Here is a 15,404-nt window from a genome sequence, read left to right on the forward strand (position 1 = left end):
TTTAATTTTGATTTGAGAGTTTTTATTTAAAATTATTTATTAAAATTATTTATTACTTTTTATTTTAAATTTTTTTATTTTATTGGAGAGTTAATTGAATAATTGAAAATTATTTGTAATGTAAGCATTGAATATATCAAGAATCAGGAATGAAAAAAATGACATGAAAATAAAATGAAAAAGATGCTTCAAGGTCATAAAAAAAATGCATACGAAACTCACCTTGCAGTCGGTTGCAAGATTCCCTCCAATCCTGAAGATCTCCCCATGTGATTCTGACGCCAAAGGTTGAAGTCGGCTTAGAAGCACCAGCATTTTCAAAGACAGCAGACAGTTCAAAAGTTCACTAATCACTCACCACACAACCAAGAATGTTTTATCAACTCAAAATCCACAAAGATCAATAGAATAATATCAAAGATCAAATAATATTTTTAATCATTCAAAATAAGATGAATGAGAAAAGTAATCCTTCGAATCTAATTCGCACTGTCACTTCAGTCCGTATCTAAACACACACTAAACAATTCACAAAATCACTTGCACTGAGTCCCGCACTTTGTATTTTCAATGTTCACAGGAGGCGCTTGTCTTTTGCGCTCACTAGGACCCCGATGTTAACGAATTTTAACTACGCGACGCGCGACCGACCGTTCCACGCGCGGGTCGCGGAACGACTGACTCCCCACTGAAAATGGCAGGGGGTTGGAGACGGCGCTCGAGTGGGGGGTCCCCCGGCGATACTCCGCGCACGCGCACAGAACACTCCCCATGCGCACAGAACACCCTGCATGCGCACAGAAGACCGCTCGAGGGGGGGTCGCCAGGCGATACGCCGTGCATACGCACGCGAACCGTCCGTGCGCACAGAACACCGCGGGCAGTCTCAACTTGACGAGATACGATAATTGCGAAAATTCTTAACCTAATAAATAATTCTCTCTTAAAAAAAAACAGTACAATCATGTAAAATCCAATAGTCAGTGAGAAATAATTGATTGAAGAAAATTTACCGTGTGGATTTTGACCATCAAAAACACTTCGATTGGATCTCTGAAACGGGAATGGGAGTATCAGATACATTGAATTACGTTCTGTTTTCTAATCCCGTCAGCTCGAGTGCCGGTTCGTTTGCGAAAACTGCTGCATCACCTGTAAGTCGCTGTTATTTTTTAATAAAAAATAAGAGGAATCAATTTATTTATTGTTATTGCCTGATTTTTGGAGACTGGGTAATGCTTCTATAGTTTATTCTATTTTTGAAACTTTGAGGTCATGTAGATACCATACATCCCATAAACCAAGGCCATATTTTACATTTTTTCCTGCTATTTTAAATTTTCATTTTTTAAATAGTCCCACCAGTGCCGAACAGCTGCAAAGTGGGGATGACATGGCGATGAGGGGAAGGTGATAGTGACCGCCGCGCCGTCTCGTGCCGCCTGAGAGAACTTGTCCCCTGTTTTTGGCTTGACTATACCTGCTTGTATCATAGCTTAGTTGGCACCAACACAACATTGAATTTATTCACATCAGTGTGAGAGAAAAATCGAACGTGAACGAAGACGAAGGTTAATCGTCTCTCCAATTGTCATTTCTACACAGGTAAATATTAATTATGATTAGATACATTGAGTACGTTGGAGGTAATGGATGACATTCTGGTGGCGATGGGTCATTCCGGGTTTTAAGGATAAATAAGTGATTTACCCACTTGGGTTTTTATGGGATTGGACTTATGGGACCGATTGACTGGGAGCACATGGTTTAGGAATTAATGATCGAGGGAATGGGAATTAGTTGGGGGATGCAATGGTGACTCGCATGTACGAACATTTTCATTTGCAGGAGGGATAGGACAAGGTTATCGACAAAATGTCGACATTTCGGGGGATCATTGAGGAATTGCCTGGGATTTCAATGGATAGATTTGAGATGAATAATCGTACCTCCAGTACTGCTTTCTTTCTCAGCCATTTCCATGGAGACCACACCGTGGGTCTTGACGACTCGTTCTTTCAACATATCAATGATAAAAAACAGTACATATACTGTACACCACTGACAAAGACTATTTTAGTCACTAAGTTGCGTCTGAGTTCAAAGGTAGAATGGATTAATCGAATTGTAGACGTGGCGGTGTGTAATCCAATGGTCGTTAGCTACAGAGACCCGAATGTTGATCGTTATGATAAGAATTGCGAAGAGAATTGTGATTCAGCACTGACAGTAACTGCTGTACCAGCTGGACATTGTCCAGGTTCAGTCATGTTCATGTTTGAAGCTAAGAGAGATGATAAGGATGTTAATATATTGTGCACTGGAGATTTTCGTATTCATCCTCATGATTTTGCCAAATTAAAACCACTGCATGTTAGAGTTCATGATAAACTCGTGCCCAGAAGCTTTGATAATATTTATCTCGACACGACTTTTTATGGAGAGATTGCACGGTTTCCCAATAGGAGTGAAGCTCTGGGTCAAATTGTTCCAGTTGTTGAGGAATGGTTGGGACGCGATCCTCAGAATTTTGTTGTTTTTGAAATCTCAGCGAATTATGGCTCTGAGGATTTATTCTGCAAGCTATCAGCTTCTATTAAACAACGCATTCATGTTAGAAACTGCGTTCAGGAGAGTTATAGATTTACTCCAGAGTTGTCTCAGTATACAACTGAGGATCAGAATGAAACTCGTGTTCATGCGTGTATCGCGAAGGGCTCAAGGGTGCCACGAGAATCGAAACGATTAATTTGTAGAGATGATGTGGAGAAAGAAAATATTCTGACGATTATTCCGTCTGCTTGGAGGTGGATTGGGAGGGATTTATCTGAAGGGTTTACTGCATGGGAGGACAGGAGATTTTACGTTTGCTACTCGTGTCATCCGTCTAGCAGCGAATTGCGAGAATTTATTGATTATTTTAAGCCGATGAAAATTCACCCTTGTGTTGTGCCTGGTATTCACTCCCGTGATGCGTGGCGCCCGGAAGCTCAAGGAAAATTTAAACATTTTCAAAAGAAAATTATCGATGAGCTTCTGGTCACCTCTGCAGAGCATCCTGAGAAATTTGAATGTGATTTTATGGAGTTCAAATCTTTCAAAAGACGACGACCTAAGACTGACAGTTCGTCTGATGACGAGCTTTAATTATTTGATAGTTTTAGGAGTGATTTTTTATTCTTTTAGCTATTCAATCGATCGACGATAACATGTCAATCAAGTGTTTCATACGTTTTTACGATAGAAAATAAATACGGAGTTTTATTGGTTGCTTTACTGAAGGTTTTATCATTGTCAAAATTTGTTTCCATTTTTATATAATTTGATAATAAATGTTATAATTGAAAAACGATTATTGTATTTTGACATTTAAAAATCCATTGGAAAAATAATAGGTGTTTTTTTACCAATAGAAATGATATATCCAATATATTAATAAGTTGTGGATATGGTTTGGACTATTTTGCAGAAAATTAAAAGACTCGAGAATTGAAAAATGCCAACCACAGCCCTTGCACAAGAGAAAGTCTGGGTGACAAAATCCGCCTACGACAAGGCTGAATCGGCTCACTTCGAGCGTCTGGCGAAGGTAAGTTTTGTTGCACCAATATGCAAGATGAAAATGTACACAAGCACATCTGTCAGACAATTAAACCATCATTCTTCTCATGCGATACCTCTGGGTTGTCTGTTCATTAACAAATGCACGGGGAATATCTGGTGACCGCATACACATTATCATTCGTTCTAACGTCAAACATCAAATTATCACTTACTTGTCCAATTGTTCCTACATTGATACTCAATAAATGACCAATTGGATAAGAATTTGAAGAATAAATGTTAGAATTTTTGTCACTTCAGTCTGTCAATTTACTCAATCTCAATGCACTTAATCGTTCCACATGAAAAATGTTGCAAGGTGGTGTCACATAATATTATGGAACGCTATCCGTCTAACCCTAAGAGCTTGGTATCTACTAATCAGCAAGAAATTTTAACTAATCATCAGACAAAGTCCTCGTCAAAGAAATCCAAGGAGAAAAAAAATAAAGCTGATAAAAAGAATAAATATAATAAAGATGTTAAGAATGAGGATGCTGGGCAGAAAGAGCCAATTTTAATTCAGGTAGACTTCGTAATTCCCCAATGGGATTGACTTTTCTATTATTTTTTGTGGTATTTGTAGTTTCACGTTATTTAGTCATCCCATGGAACATCCTATTTCATTCCACGACTTTTTTTTTCTGTTGGAATATTGATTCTCGCCATGCTAACAATTCAATGATTCACCTGCAATTGGGCATGGGATGATTTATTCTGTTTTATTGATTTGCTGCTGAATTCACCAGCACATGTTTGAAGGATAACAAGTCGATTTAATCTCAATATCTCTGAATTTAAGAGACATATCCAAATTTTTCTTCGAGTCAGAGATATTTTTGAGTAATTTATACATTTGGTAAATCGACTTGTCAACTTTAACGACTCGTCATGGAATTGCGTGGCCATAAATATTCGAATAGTGAGTTGTGCATCCGTTTATTTTAATGGCAATGGTCCGCACTGAATACCCATTGTTGCTTAGAATTGAATGACTATTGAATATTCACATTATTTACCTGTTGGCTATTAATTATTATTTATCACCATGAAACTACCCTATGTGCTTAATCGTGTTGTCATTACTTGATTCATCTGGTGTTGAATGATCCTCAAATAAATCGGTATGGGTACAGGAAAGCCGAGTGTCTGCTTGTGCAGTCACGCCTGCCAGTGGGAGTTTGGCCAACGAGGTTGCAAAGGCACGTCAGCACATAAAAAAAGGTTTACAGTGTGTGAGTACCGAACATCTTGCTCACCTACTGAATTATTCAACTGATTCGACATTTTATCAATTTTGTTCTCACTCCATGAGCTCTGTTTTTTTTTGCCTTTACTTTCATTGACATACTCATTACGTGTTGGTAATTGAGTCCACCCGAGTTAGATAGTCCTTCAATCTGCTTCTGTCCTAACTTCCACTCATTTTATCTCTGTAGAATATGTAGAGAAATCTAATCAACAAAATTGCATTTTTTTGGTTTTTTTTTTTGACGTATCAGTTACAGTTGGATGAACCGTTATGAATTAATAATTACAGGTGAACAACATTGCAGCAGATGTCAATGTCAGTCTCCAGGATCTTCCAGCACGCGTGGCTAAACTCGAGAAAGACAATCACGATCTTCGTAATAGTGAATATCTAGAGAAATTTTGCAATTTTTTATAAATTCAATTTTTTACAGTTTATCCCACTACCTATTCATGTTCCAGCTGTTGCTGAACTGCGAGCGCTCATCGAGAAACTCGACCTGAAGGTGAACTCAGCGGTACCGGAGCCTTACATCGCTATCTGTCCAGCAAAGCCCCAGGAGGTTGAAGCTCCAGGAGAAGATGACAACGAGGTCGATCTGTTTGGTTCGGACTCTGAGGTGAGAGAGAAAATTACCGACGACGTCTCATTTATTAATCAATAATCTCGATGGAAAACCCATTGTATGAGCTGTTTGTGCCCGAGGGATTTTCCAATTTCCCTTTTCGACGACAGATCATTCAAATATCCCAGCATGAACTCTCTGGAGACATTACCTCTTCTGTAAATACTGTAACCTCGGTCTTACACAACTTGGATCATTATTACTGATGATGAATTGACATTTTACACCAGATATTCCCGAAATTCTAAGTATACACAAATGAAACATTACAGTGTCATCTAAAATCATGTTTCACGAGTCATAGCTTCAAGTATACAAATCATTGACAATTTATCGTAAGTTGGAGAACAGATAAAATAGAAAAGTCTGCATTAAATAGGTTCTGTTAATACGGTAGTTGATTTTATATTCTATCATCGGTATAAACTGTGCAGAATTATTTAATTCGATTTCCAATTAATGCAATAATGAAGGGTGAAGATGCAGAGGCTGCAAAGATCAGAGAAGAACGTCTTGCTGCGTACAACGCCAAGAAGTCCAAAAGTATGTCCTTATGCATTTACTAATTTTCAGTCAGAATAATTTGTATAATGACTATTTTTTTGTTAATGTATAGAGCCAGCATTAATTGCCAAATCCAACATTATTCTTGACATCAAACCATGGGATGATGAAACTGATATGGGAGTAATGCAAGCTGAAGTCAGGAAGATCGCCACGGATGGTTTACTCTGGGGAGCAGGTGAAGTCTACATTTTTAATTATAATGATTGATAGCGGGCAATTGTTTTTTCTTGATAATTCAACTGATGAGAATTTCCAGAAACTGATGTTTCGAGAGTAATTAAAAAATTTTATGATTCCAGCGAAATTGGTGCCTCTGGCCTTTGGAATTAGCAAGCTCCAAATCTCGTGCGTCGTGGAAGATGACAAAGTCTCAATTGATTGGTTGACAGAAACTATTCAAGAGCTAGAGGAATATGTACAGAGCGTTGACATAGCAGCTTTTAATAAAGTTTAAATAAATCGCATTGTAATGCATAAAGTGATGTTCAAAACAATCCATATACTCATGGTTACATTTCGCCATTCCGTTGTAAAATGAAATAAATACACTTCTCTATAAGAAACTGGGTTTTTGACCATTCTGACATTCAATCCATAAATCGAGACGGTATTCACTGAAATTTGAAAATTCGAAATTTTTGGAAAAGTATCAGGGGCGCAGGAAAATTGAGGAGGTACTCACTGAAATTGAAAAATTCGAAATTTTCAAAAAAGTATCAGGGGATATATCGATACAAGATACCGAACTGGAAATATCGATATTTATAATATCGAATTCTCGTGGATTAACCGGCGAAAGACTAATCGATTCGACATTACGATTTATCGTTCTTGTTGTTCACATTCATCAGCTGTTTAATGTTCAAAGATTCTATATGTCCACGTATTTTTCGTGAACAATTACATGAAATAAAAAAAGCTTGAGTTCACACGATCACCGATTTTTCAATCCTCGTAATTTCCAAAACTCTCAAACATAACCGATTTTATCTGTCATAAGCACTGAGAGTTCAGCTTATTCTTCAGTCAGGTAAGTAAATAATATATATTTTGCTGATAGTCTCGAATTTATTACCGAAAATCTATCATGGGACCTCCACATATTTGATGTTTACATTTTCACTCCATAAAAGCAGCGCCTAACCTACATTCAATGTTCAATTCATGTTTACATCATTCTTTTAATGCTACACTAACGATATTTTCGTACACTTCAATTCGAATTATAAATAGAATAAAACATTAACTAAAGAAGGCGTTTAGGGCAATTTTTTCTGCTAATTTTGAAAATTTTGAAAATTTTGTAGGAAAAATTCAGTGAAATCAATCGACAATGAAGAGATACAAAAGGAAAGATTCCTCAGAGGATGACAGCAGTGATAGCGAGGAGGAGCGCCGAAAACGCGATATCCAAGAACGAGACGAATTTGCAAATCGTTTGAAGGCGAGAGATGAATCGAAAGTTCAGAAGGTAGCGATGCCAGCGGGTTCTGGTGCAGCGGAGGCAGCAAAAAGGCTAAAAATCATGGAAGCTGACTCGAGGGAAAAACTTCTACCAAAACTCCGAGTGGAGTCACGACGACAATACTTGGAGAAACGAAAAGAAGATAAAGTGGCTGAACTCGAAGCTGATATATTGGACGACGAGTACTTATTCCATGAAGAAGTCTTGACAGAACGTGAGAGAAATGAGAGAGCACACAAAAAGCAACTTCTTCAACTGGCAGTTGAGCACGAGAAAGCCAGAGAGCTGGAGAGGATCCAGAGGTATCACATGCCCTTGGAAAAGGGAAAGGGAGAGGTAGAATCAGAACCCTTAGATCCTGAGCCACCGCAATCAGAGCAGAGCAAGTGGGAATCCCACCAGATGACGGCAGCTCAGTTTAAATTCGGGGTGAAGAACAAACAAGGGCGACAGGACTACGAACTTTTACTAGACGATGAAGTGGAATTCATTCAAGCACTCCAGATGCCTGGAAGTGTGGAACATCATCGAGAGACTCCACGAGTCATGGAGAAACCCAAAGTACTGACTACGATTGAAGAGACACAAAAAAGTTTGCCAATTTATGCATTCAAAAAGGAATTAATTCAAGCCATCAGGGATCATCAGGTTTTAATAATCGAGGGAGAAACAGGCTCTGGAAAAACTACCCAAATACCTCAGTACCTCTATGAGTCTGGATTTACCAAAGATGATAAGATTATTGGTTGCTCACAACCGAGACGAGTTGCAGCAATGTCCGTGGCTGCCAGAGTGGCTCATGAAATGGCTGTGAAGCTCGGCAACGAGGTGGGCTATGCCATCAGGTTCGAAGACTGCACGTCCCATCGAACAAAAATAAAATATATGACCGATGGTACATTGCACAGGGAATTCCTCAGCGAACCAGATCTTGCATCCTACAGTGTTATGATTATCGACGAAGCCCACGAGCGAACCCTCCACACAGACATCCTCTTCGGTCTTGTAAAAGATATCACACGTTTTCGCACAGATTTAAAACTTTTAATATCATCTGCTACTCTCGATGCAAGCAAATTCAGTGCATTTTTCGATGGCGCTCCAGTATTCTCGATTCCCGGTCGTCGTTTTCCAGTTGATATTTATTATACAAAAGCCCCAGAGGCTGATTACATCGACGCTTGTGTTGTCTCAGTGTTGCAAATTCACGCGACCCAACCCTCGGGGGATATTCTCGTATTTCTCACAGGACAGGATGAGATTGAGACGTGCCAGGAGATGCTGCAGGAGAGAGTCAGACGACTTGGATCAAAATTGGGAGAGCTGATGATACTTCCAGTGTACGCAAATTTGCCCAGTGATATGCAAGCAAAGATATTCTCACCGACGCCTCCTGGGGCCAGAAAAGTCGTTCTTGCTACAAACATTGCTGAGACATCTTTGACAATTGATAATATCGTTTACGTGATTGATCCTGGATTTGCCAAGCAAAATAACTTCAACTCTAGAACGGGAATGGAGAGTCTCATGGTGGTGCCCATCAGCAAGGCGTCAGCCAATCAGAGGGCGGGAAGGGCTGGGAGAGTTGCCCCTGGAAAATGCTTCAGACTCTACACCGCCTGGGCCTATCAGCACGAGCTTGAAGACAATACTGTTCCTGAAATTCAAAGGATTAATCTCGGAAATGTGGTGTTGACTCTCAAAGCCCTGGGCATCAATGATCTCGTGCACTTTGATTTTCTAGACCCTCCGCCACACGAGACACTCGTTTTAGCTTTAGAGCAGCTCTATGCACTCGGAGCACTGAATCACAAGGGAGAACTCACGAAACTCGGCAGGAGGATGGCGGAATTTCCCCTGGATCCGATGATGGCGAAGATGCTGTTGGCCAGTGAGAAGTATCGGTGTTCTGAGGAAATTGCTACAATCGCTGCAATGCTGTCTGTAAATGGAGCAATTTTTTATCGCCCTAAAGATAAAATCATCCATGCAGATACAGCAAGGAAAAATTTCCACGTGCCCGGTGGCGATCATCTGACTTTACTCAATGTTTATAATCAATGGCAGCTCAGCGATTTTAGCACCCACTGGTGTTATGAGAATTTCATTCAGCACAGATCAATGAAACGGGCGAGAGATGTTCGTGAACAATTGGTTGGCCTGATGGCAAGAGTAGAAATGGAACTCATCTCTGGGATTACGGAAACTGTAAATATTAGAAAAGCGATAACTGCGGGATATTTTTATCACGTAGCAAGATTATCGAATGGAGGGCACTACAAGACAGCCAAACACAACCAAACAGTTTCCATTCATCCCAATAGTTCACTCTTCCAGGAGCTACCGAGGTGGCTCCTGTACCATGAGCTCGTTTTCACAACTAAAGAGTTTATGAGATCAGTTACAGAAATCGAGAGCAAATGGCTGTTGGAAGTCGCTCCTCACTATTATAAACCACGAGAATTGGAGGATTCCACCAACAAGAAAATGCCGAAAGTTCAAGGACGCTCGAGACCTGATGGAACTCATTAATTCGATTGATCAATTGTATTTTACGAAATATTGTATAATAATTATTTATATAGTTTTCTTAATGGTCTAGGAGAGGTGAGGATAAAATAGCCTTTTGGCTGACTTGAAATTGACTTGAAAAAAAATTTTTTTGTACTTGGAGAAAAATAGAGAAATTAAAATCTCACATTCTCTTCCAAAAAGTAAAAGGGCTGTTTTACCCTCTCATCCCTAATGATTTTCCTTTGACGCCCTTTCATAAAAACTTGAAAATTGGGGTTGTGTCTGGACAAAGACGATTGACTAAGGTAGAGGATCAGTTCTGGAGGTTTGAGTGACAAGTTTCGAATGATTTCGCAACTAAAGCAACATTTAATGCAGAAATACATTCAATGATATATTTGAATCATATATTTAATATTTTTATTGATCAGGTATAGTTTATATTCTATTGAAATTTAGGTTTGATCAGCAAAGTCGCACTTCCGGTTTTGCCCGGAATATAGCGAGCTCTTTGAGATCATGTAAGAAGCTATTTTCAAAAAAAGCCGTTAGAAATCAAAGTCATTTTCAAATATCAGAGCGGTTCGGATAGATCTCATTACGTTTCGGATCAAGAAACAGTATTTGGTTGAGTTGATTTTCGTATCTTAGAGCCTCTTGTTCGTCGAAATCCTGATTTTACATTTAAAAATAATCATCACCTGAAAATATTTAAATAAATCGATCTTCGAGGAGCATATTGAGATAATGCCCCCTCGCAGAGAAAAACACCCTATTCCTCCAGCTCTTCAGGACGTGGATGAAGAAATCAGAGAGGATGCCAAGGCCTGTTATTTGGCAGAAATCCTTACCAAAAAACAGTTCCAAAAGGAATACAGAAATTACATGGACATTGGCTGTAATGCAGTGATGTAAGTTCCTGAGGTCCAAAATTGAGTAATAATTGTTGATCGATTTTTCGTTTATCATGATAGAAACGAAGTGGCAAATCGTGTCTCTTCCCAGCATCCCCAGCCTGAAGATGCCATCCCCTGGTATTTGGCGAAAAATCTTATCAAGGGAACCCTGAAATTGAGAATTTACACTCTTGACCATGGAATTGGTCAGTTTTCAATAAAAAAATTAAGCATAACATTTCTTTACACAATGGATTCCTTGATATTGTTCATTCATCCGAGAGTTTCCCCTGAATTTCCAGCTAAAATCGAGAGATTTCTCAAAGCGAGCACTGAAGACCCAGATCTCCAGAAGATGAAAGAGCCATGGAATCTACCTGCAATCTCCCTGGAGCCACCCTCAGTCATTGCCCCTGTGTTTGGTCCCCATCTGCCCCACATCGCTCCAACAGACATATTCCAAATCGACGAGGTCGACAAGATATCTGTGAGCACGAGCAATGCCTTGGATTTTGGGCCTCTGAGCACAGAGGACCTGGAGATCTACACCAGTAACGACTGGATGGCAGCAATACAGAAGCAGGAGGAACGGTTGAGGCAGGGCAAAAGCCAGAGCTGCATCGCCCCAAGTACATCTAAGAGGAAGGCTCCAGCTGCAGGAGATCACGACTCTCCACCACCAGTGACACCCAGCAAACGTTCACGAGTATTCAATTTTTTGAAGACAATAGAAAAAAAATATTCTTTTAATTCACAACTGCATTGATCTACTGTTTTTTTCAGCTGAGGGATTTGAACGAGCAAATTGGCATCTCTGAGCCACCGTCCCTTGCAGAAACTCGTAGTGAACCTGCTATTGAGCCTGAAGGCTTCTCCAATGCTGTTCCATTGCCTGATATCTATCTGGCCGCTCAAGATGAGAATGGAGAACCCATAGCACCAGAGCAAGTTCACATTGAAGCATTACCGGAGCCCCAAGAAATATCAATCCCACATGCAGGCTCACCACTTCCACCACGACCGCCACAGCCAAGAGGTCAACGGCGAAAACCCATTCAAGTGGCTGCAAGGACTCTGATCAATCGTGTGACTAATATTCACATTGACACAGTGGTAAGAAGGAATATAGTATTATAATATTTTTTTATTATTCCTACTGATCATTTCTGAATGCTCGAAAAATATCTCTGAATTGAAGAGAGATAGTCCCGTCATTACTGGATTTGGTCTAGTGAGTAAAAACTATTCTGGAGCCAAATGAGAATTTCTGATCCATCCACAGCCAATTGCGGACTTGCAGATTGATATAAATCAGGCCCAGAATGATGCCCTCGTCTTGTTCAGAGAACCAGCATCCACCTGGTTAAACAATGGACGTGTGCCTCGTAACAGAGTACTTGTTGAGCACTACGCAGACGCTCTGAGGGTCGACCCAAATGATGAAGAAGTTGACTTCCCTCCAAGTGCGATAATTCAGTTCTTTTTTTTTGTTGAGGGCTTATGTAGTTTATTCTATTTATTCGATTTAATTAAAAAATAGCTGACAATCATACGTGGCTAAGAATCCAGAACATACTGCAAGGGGTGAATGTTCGAGCTGCACCATCAAATAGACGTGTGCTTCTTTCTGAGGTTCCCGAGGGGAGCCATGCCACAGAGAGCGACATTCCTGAAGTTTTTACTGATGCTGATCAGGAACGTTTACTACTGCCTGATTCGGTTGATATGGATCTGCCTGAGACTTATCGGCAAGTTCATCAATTATTTCAGTCATTTAAGTTCTCGATCTATGAGTGAATTGAAATTGAAAACAAATAATATAAAAGCAATATAAAATGAATAAATATAATAAATCACCACAGACCCTCAGAGGGACCTGAAAACGCTGTGGCACAAGAACCCGTAGTTCTCGAAGACTACACGTTCGTACCATCTGAGATTGGCAGTAGTAGGGCGGGTCAGACGAGTCAGTCGACCATTTCAGAAGACAACAGCGAGGCATACACTCATGTCATCGGAATGAGCAAAAAGGAGTTTCGAGCTGCTTTGACCGCAAAGTGGACCGAAAACAGGAATCTTAAAAACGGCCCCGACGTTTTTAGGGCTACTTTCGATGAAGTTGTTGTACCAGCATCAGTCAGTCGACTGGACTACGTGCTGGCACTTTCTTATGCTATGGGTAATACATCATATTTGGAAATCAATCAATTATTAATTTCTCAATTGGTTATCAATTTAACTGACATGAGAAATGATTTTTTAATCAACAATTGGAGAGTAAGCAGTAATTAATTGATGGGATCCACCTGCTTATTTGTTTCTGGTACTTCTTTTCAGATGGAATGATGAAAGGTGAACTGTTAATGGAACAGTCTGCCCCATTTGCTCCTATCTCGCTCTCCACATATCCTTCATAAATGGATATTGGTGATATTTTATTTTTTTATTACATTCTCGTTCCGGTAGGAAACGTTTTTAATTATTACACAATTCTTCCTGTTTTTATTATTTTTTATGGTTGTTTAAAAAAAAAATTATTTGTATTTACTCCAGTCCCGGAATTGTTAAATGAATTTATAAATATTTTTAGTTAAGAATTCGAGTCTTCCAAAGCAATTGGAAATTCAACATGTAAACTTAATATATTCGCTTTTATTGTTAAATTTGGTGAAAAAGTTTCCATATAAAATATACAATATAAAAAATATCACTGCCATTCAAAATTATGAAAATCCTTAACGCAGCCCAGATCGGGTAACAGCTCGTCCCTTTTCTCCACGTGGATCCCCAGATTTTGAATTTTCCGAGGTTAAAGATTTCATGAATAATTCGAGATCATAGAGATGATCTAGATGCATCTGCATAAGGTCCAAATACCGAAATCGCAACCCCTTGAGGTGATCAATGAAGTGAGGATTATTTCTTTCGGCGCGGGGTACAGCCCGAAGGGTGTCTTCACGGTCCTCATCATTTTCTGAGCCTGTGGCTTCGCTTGAGACTGAATCATCGTGTGTTTGCTAGAAAAATCGCACCATTTGCATTAAATTATCGACTGAGAGAAGACCTTAAAGTAAATTTGCCGAATATCGAGTCGGGAACGAGTCAATTCGTCGCTTTTTATTTCTAGTCCTGTGATTTGTACCTGGAGAGGTTTATTGTCGTTTTGGCAATCGTACTGGGGGTTTCTCTGAGCCCTTCCATCCATATCCCCAGTGATGGAAGCCTCAGTGGCACTCGAAGTCATCTCCGGGGTTCTCGACCGTCTTTTGAGACACGCAAAAGGTTCACATAACGGAATATTCTCTAAGTCCCTTTGCAGACGTCTGTTCTGCTCCTCCTCATCCTCAGCATCGATACCCAAGTCATCTGTCAGCACCTTCTGACACATCTTCGAGCTCAATGGGTTCCGCTTCCTCTAATATATACCAATGATTCAAATAATTTTTGAGGAATAACTGAGTTGTAAAAATTTCAATTAAAAAAATTTACTGGTTCACTGAATCGCTTCTCACACTCGAACTGTTGCATGGCCTTGCTCTCGAGGACTTCCAGCTCGTTCAAGCATTTTTGAATTCTCTGTTTTCCTCCTTTTTCGATATTTCTCCTATGTCGTTTCTTGTCGACTCTCAGCACGTCTCCTTCGACGATTGGATCTGTGCAATCGTGAATTATTTCTTCTTTCATCTTCTTCTTCGACGATTTCTCCAGGGATTTTCCTGGACATCTCTCGATACAGTGGGGAAACTCAACTGACTCGAAATCATGGCTGAAGAGGTCCAGGGGATTTTCTGGAGAATGTTTCAGGTGTTGTGCAGATGTCAATGGACTTCGACACTTTTGCTTTTGAGATTTACGAGGTTGCACGTCAGTTTCTAGCTGTTGCTCCGAGGCTGTCGTCAATCTTATGTCTTTCCTGTGGTTTTCATCGGGAGAATGGGATTTCAATGGGAGAATAGATTAAAGAAGCGAGTGAACAATTTTATGGAAAAATTCATAGCAGTTCGATTAAAAAATAAAACGCAAATGCATAAATTATTGAAGAAATATGTACGCGATGCTCTGGAATGGGCAGCCGTGCGAGGAAAAATTCTGCTGCTTGAAATCACAGGGATGACTATGATTTTTCAAATTGTCGAAACTGTCTTTGCATTCTCGTCTTGCATTCACCCTGGGGCCACGACGTCGACCCTGAGGCTCGGGGCAGCAATAATTCAATCCATTATGCACCTGATAAAAAATGTGAATTAATTACCCCGACGGCTATTTAATTATTTCAATTGTTAATTACGGTGTCATCGAATTCACGATGCATTCTGCGAGAATTTCAGCGGCTTGATATTTTCACCAATTCATGAGAACGAATCCAAACATGTTTCACACAAAAATGTTGATGTAAAAATCACTAAAAAAATCATGAGCAAGTGACAGATCGATTCATGTCAACGCGATTGTTTTTACGGTAAAAAAAATATCGAGTGTGAA

General features: G+C 39.7%; 4 protein-coding genes and 1 long non-coding RNA gene across 8 annotated transcripts; 3 read left to right on the top strand and 2 right to left on the bottom strand.

Annotated features, from left to right (window-relative positions):
* Nucleotides 1-1,218: 1,218 nt before the first annotated feature.
* LOC105270406 (uncharacterized) lies at nucleotides 1,219-2,041 on the bottom strand. Its single transcript, XR_892534.1, has 2 exons — nucleotides 1,950-2,041; nucleotides 1,219-1,597 (listed from the first exon to the last, which is right to left on the bottom strand). It is a non-coding gene; the product is annotated as an uncharacterized lncRNA (long non-coding RNA).
* eEF1delta (elongation factor 1-delta) lies at nucleotides 1,516-6,521 on the top strand. Of its 4 annotated transcripts, XM_011311302.1 has the most exons (9): nucleotides 1,525-1,605; nucleotides 3,470-3,589; nucleotides 3,923-4,129; nucleotides 4,740-4,838; nucleotides 5,144-5,237; nucleotides 5,317-5,474; nucleotides 5,954-6,023; nucleotides 6,097-6,222; nucleotides 6,347-6,521. In XM_011311302.1, the coding sequence occupies exons 2-9, from the start codon at nucleotides 3,497-3,499 to the stop codon at nucleotides 6,499-6,501; spliced, it is 1,002 nt and encodes a 333-aa protein (XP_011309604.1). In that variant the 5' UTR covers nucleotides 1,525-1,605; nucleotides 3,470-3,496; the 3' UTR covers nucleotides 6,502-6,521. The 4 variants fall into 4 exon arrangements, with proteins under 4 accessions (XP_011309602.1, XP_011309604.1, XP_011309605.1 ...); XM_011311303.1 differs by lacking the exon at nucleotides 3,923-4,129; XM_011311304.1 differs by lacking the exons at nucleotides 3,923-4,129; nucleotides 4,740-4,838.
* Nucleotides 6,522-6,713: 192 nt separating this feature from the next.
* l(2)37Cb (lethal (2) 37Cb) lies at nucleotides 6,714-10,106 on the top strand. Its single transcript, XM_011311299.1, has 2 exons — nucleotides 6,714-7,077; nucleotides 7,355-10,106. Exon 2 carries the CDS (start codon nucleotides 7,381-7,383, stop codon nucleotides 10,042-10,044), a length of 2,664 nt encoding a protein of 887 aa, XP_011309601.1. The 5' UTR covers nucleotides 6,714-7,077; nucleotides 7,355-7,380; the 3' UTR covers nucleotides 10,045-10,106.
* Nucleotides 10,107-12,647: 2,541 nt separating this feature from the next.
* Nucleotides 12,648-13,345, top strand: LOC105270439 (uncharacterized). The gene is made up of 3 exons (XM_011311361.1): nucleotides 12,648-12,670; nucleotides 12,785-13,101; nucleotides 13,260-13,345. Exons 1-3 carry the CDS (start codon nucleotides 12,648-12,650, stop codon nucleotides 13,337-13,339), a joined length of 420 nt encoding a protein of 139 aa, XP_011309663.1. The 3' UTR covers nucleotides 13,340-13,345.
* Nucleotides 13,346-13,598: 253 nt separating this feature from the next.
* Nucleotides 13,599-15,355, bottom strand: LOC105270403 (uncharacterized). Its single transcript, XM_011311298.1, has 5 exons — nucleotides 15,211-15,355; nucleotides 14,974-15,149; nucleotides 14,412-14,835; nucleotides 14,065-14,337; nucleotides 13,599-13,939 (listed from the first exon to the last, which is right to left on the bottom strand). Exons 1-5 carry the CDS (start codon nucleotides 15,232-15,234, stop codon nucleotides 13,658-13,660), a joined length of 1,179 nt encoding a protein of 392 aa, XP_011309600.1. The 5' UTR covers nucleotides 15,235-15,355; the 3' UTR covers nucleotides 13,599-13,657.
* Between the last annotated feature and the right edge of the window lie 49 nt (nucleotides 15,356-15,404).

Source organism: Fopius arisanus, unplaced genomic scaffold, assembly GCF_000806365.1.
Source record: "Fopius arisanus strain USDA-PBARC FA_bdor unplaced genomic scaffold, ASM80636v1 scaffold00087, whole genome shotgun sequence".
Taxonomy (NCBI): Eukaryota; Metazoa; Arthropoda; class Insecta; order Hymenoptera; family Braconidae; genus Fopius; species Fopius arisanus.

Coding starts and splice junctions, on each gene's coding strand:
- eEF1delta (XM_011311300.1), top strand. CDS start 1,876: ATGTCGACATTTCGGGGGATCATTGAGGAATTGCCTGGGATTTCAATG.
- LOC105270439 (XM_011311361.1), top strand. CDS start 12,648: ATGGATCTGCCTGAGACTTATCG. Junction 12,671..12,784: donor GATCTGCCTGAGACTTATCG/GCAAGTTCATCA, acceptor AAATCACCACAG/ACCCTCAGAGGGACCTGAAA. Junction 13,102..13,259: donor GGCACTTTCTTATGCTATGG/GTAATACATCAT, acceptor ACTTCTTTTCAG/ATGGAATGATGAAAGGTGAA.
- LOC105270403 (XM_011311298.1), bottom strand. CDS start 15,234: ATGCATCGTGAATTCGATGACACC. Junction 15,150..15,210: donor ATCGTGAATTCGATGACACC/GTAATTAACAAT, acceptor ATTTTTTATCAG/GTGCATAATGGATTGAATTA. Junction 14,836..14,973: donor TGCCCATTCCAGAGCATCGC/GTACATATTTCT, acceptor TGAAAACCACAG/GAAAGACATAAGATTGACGA.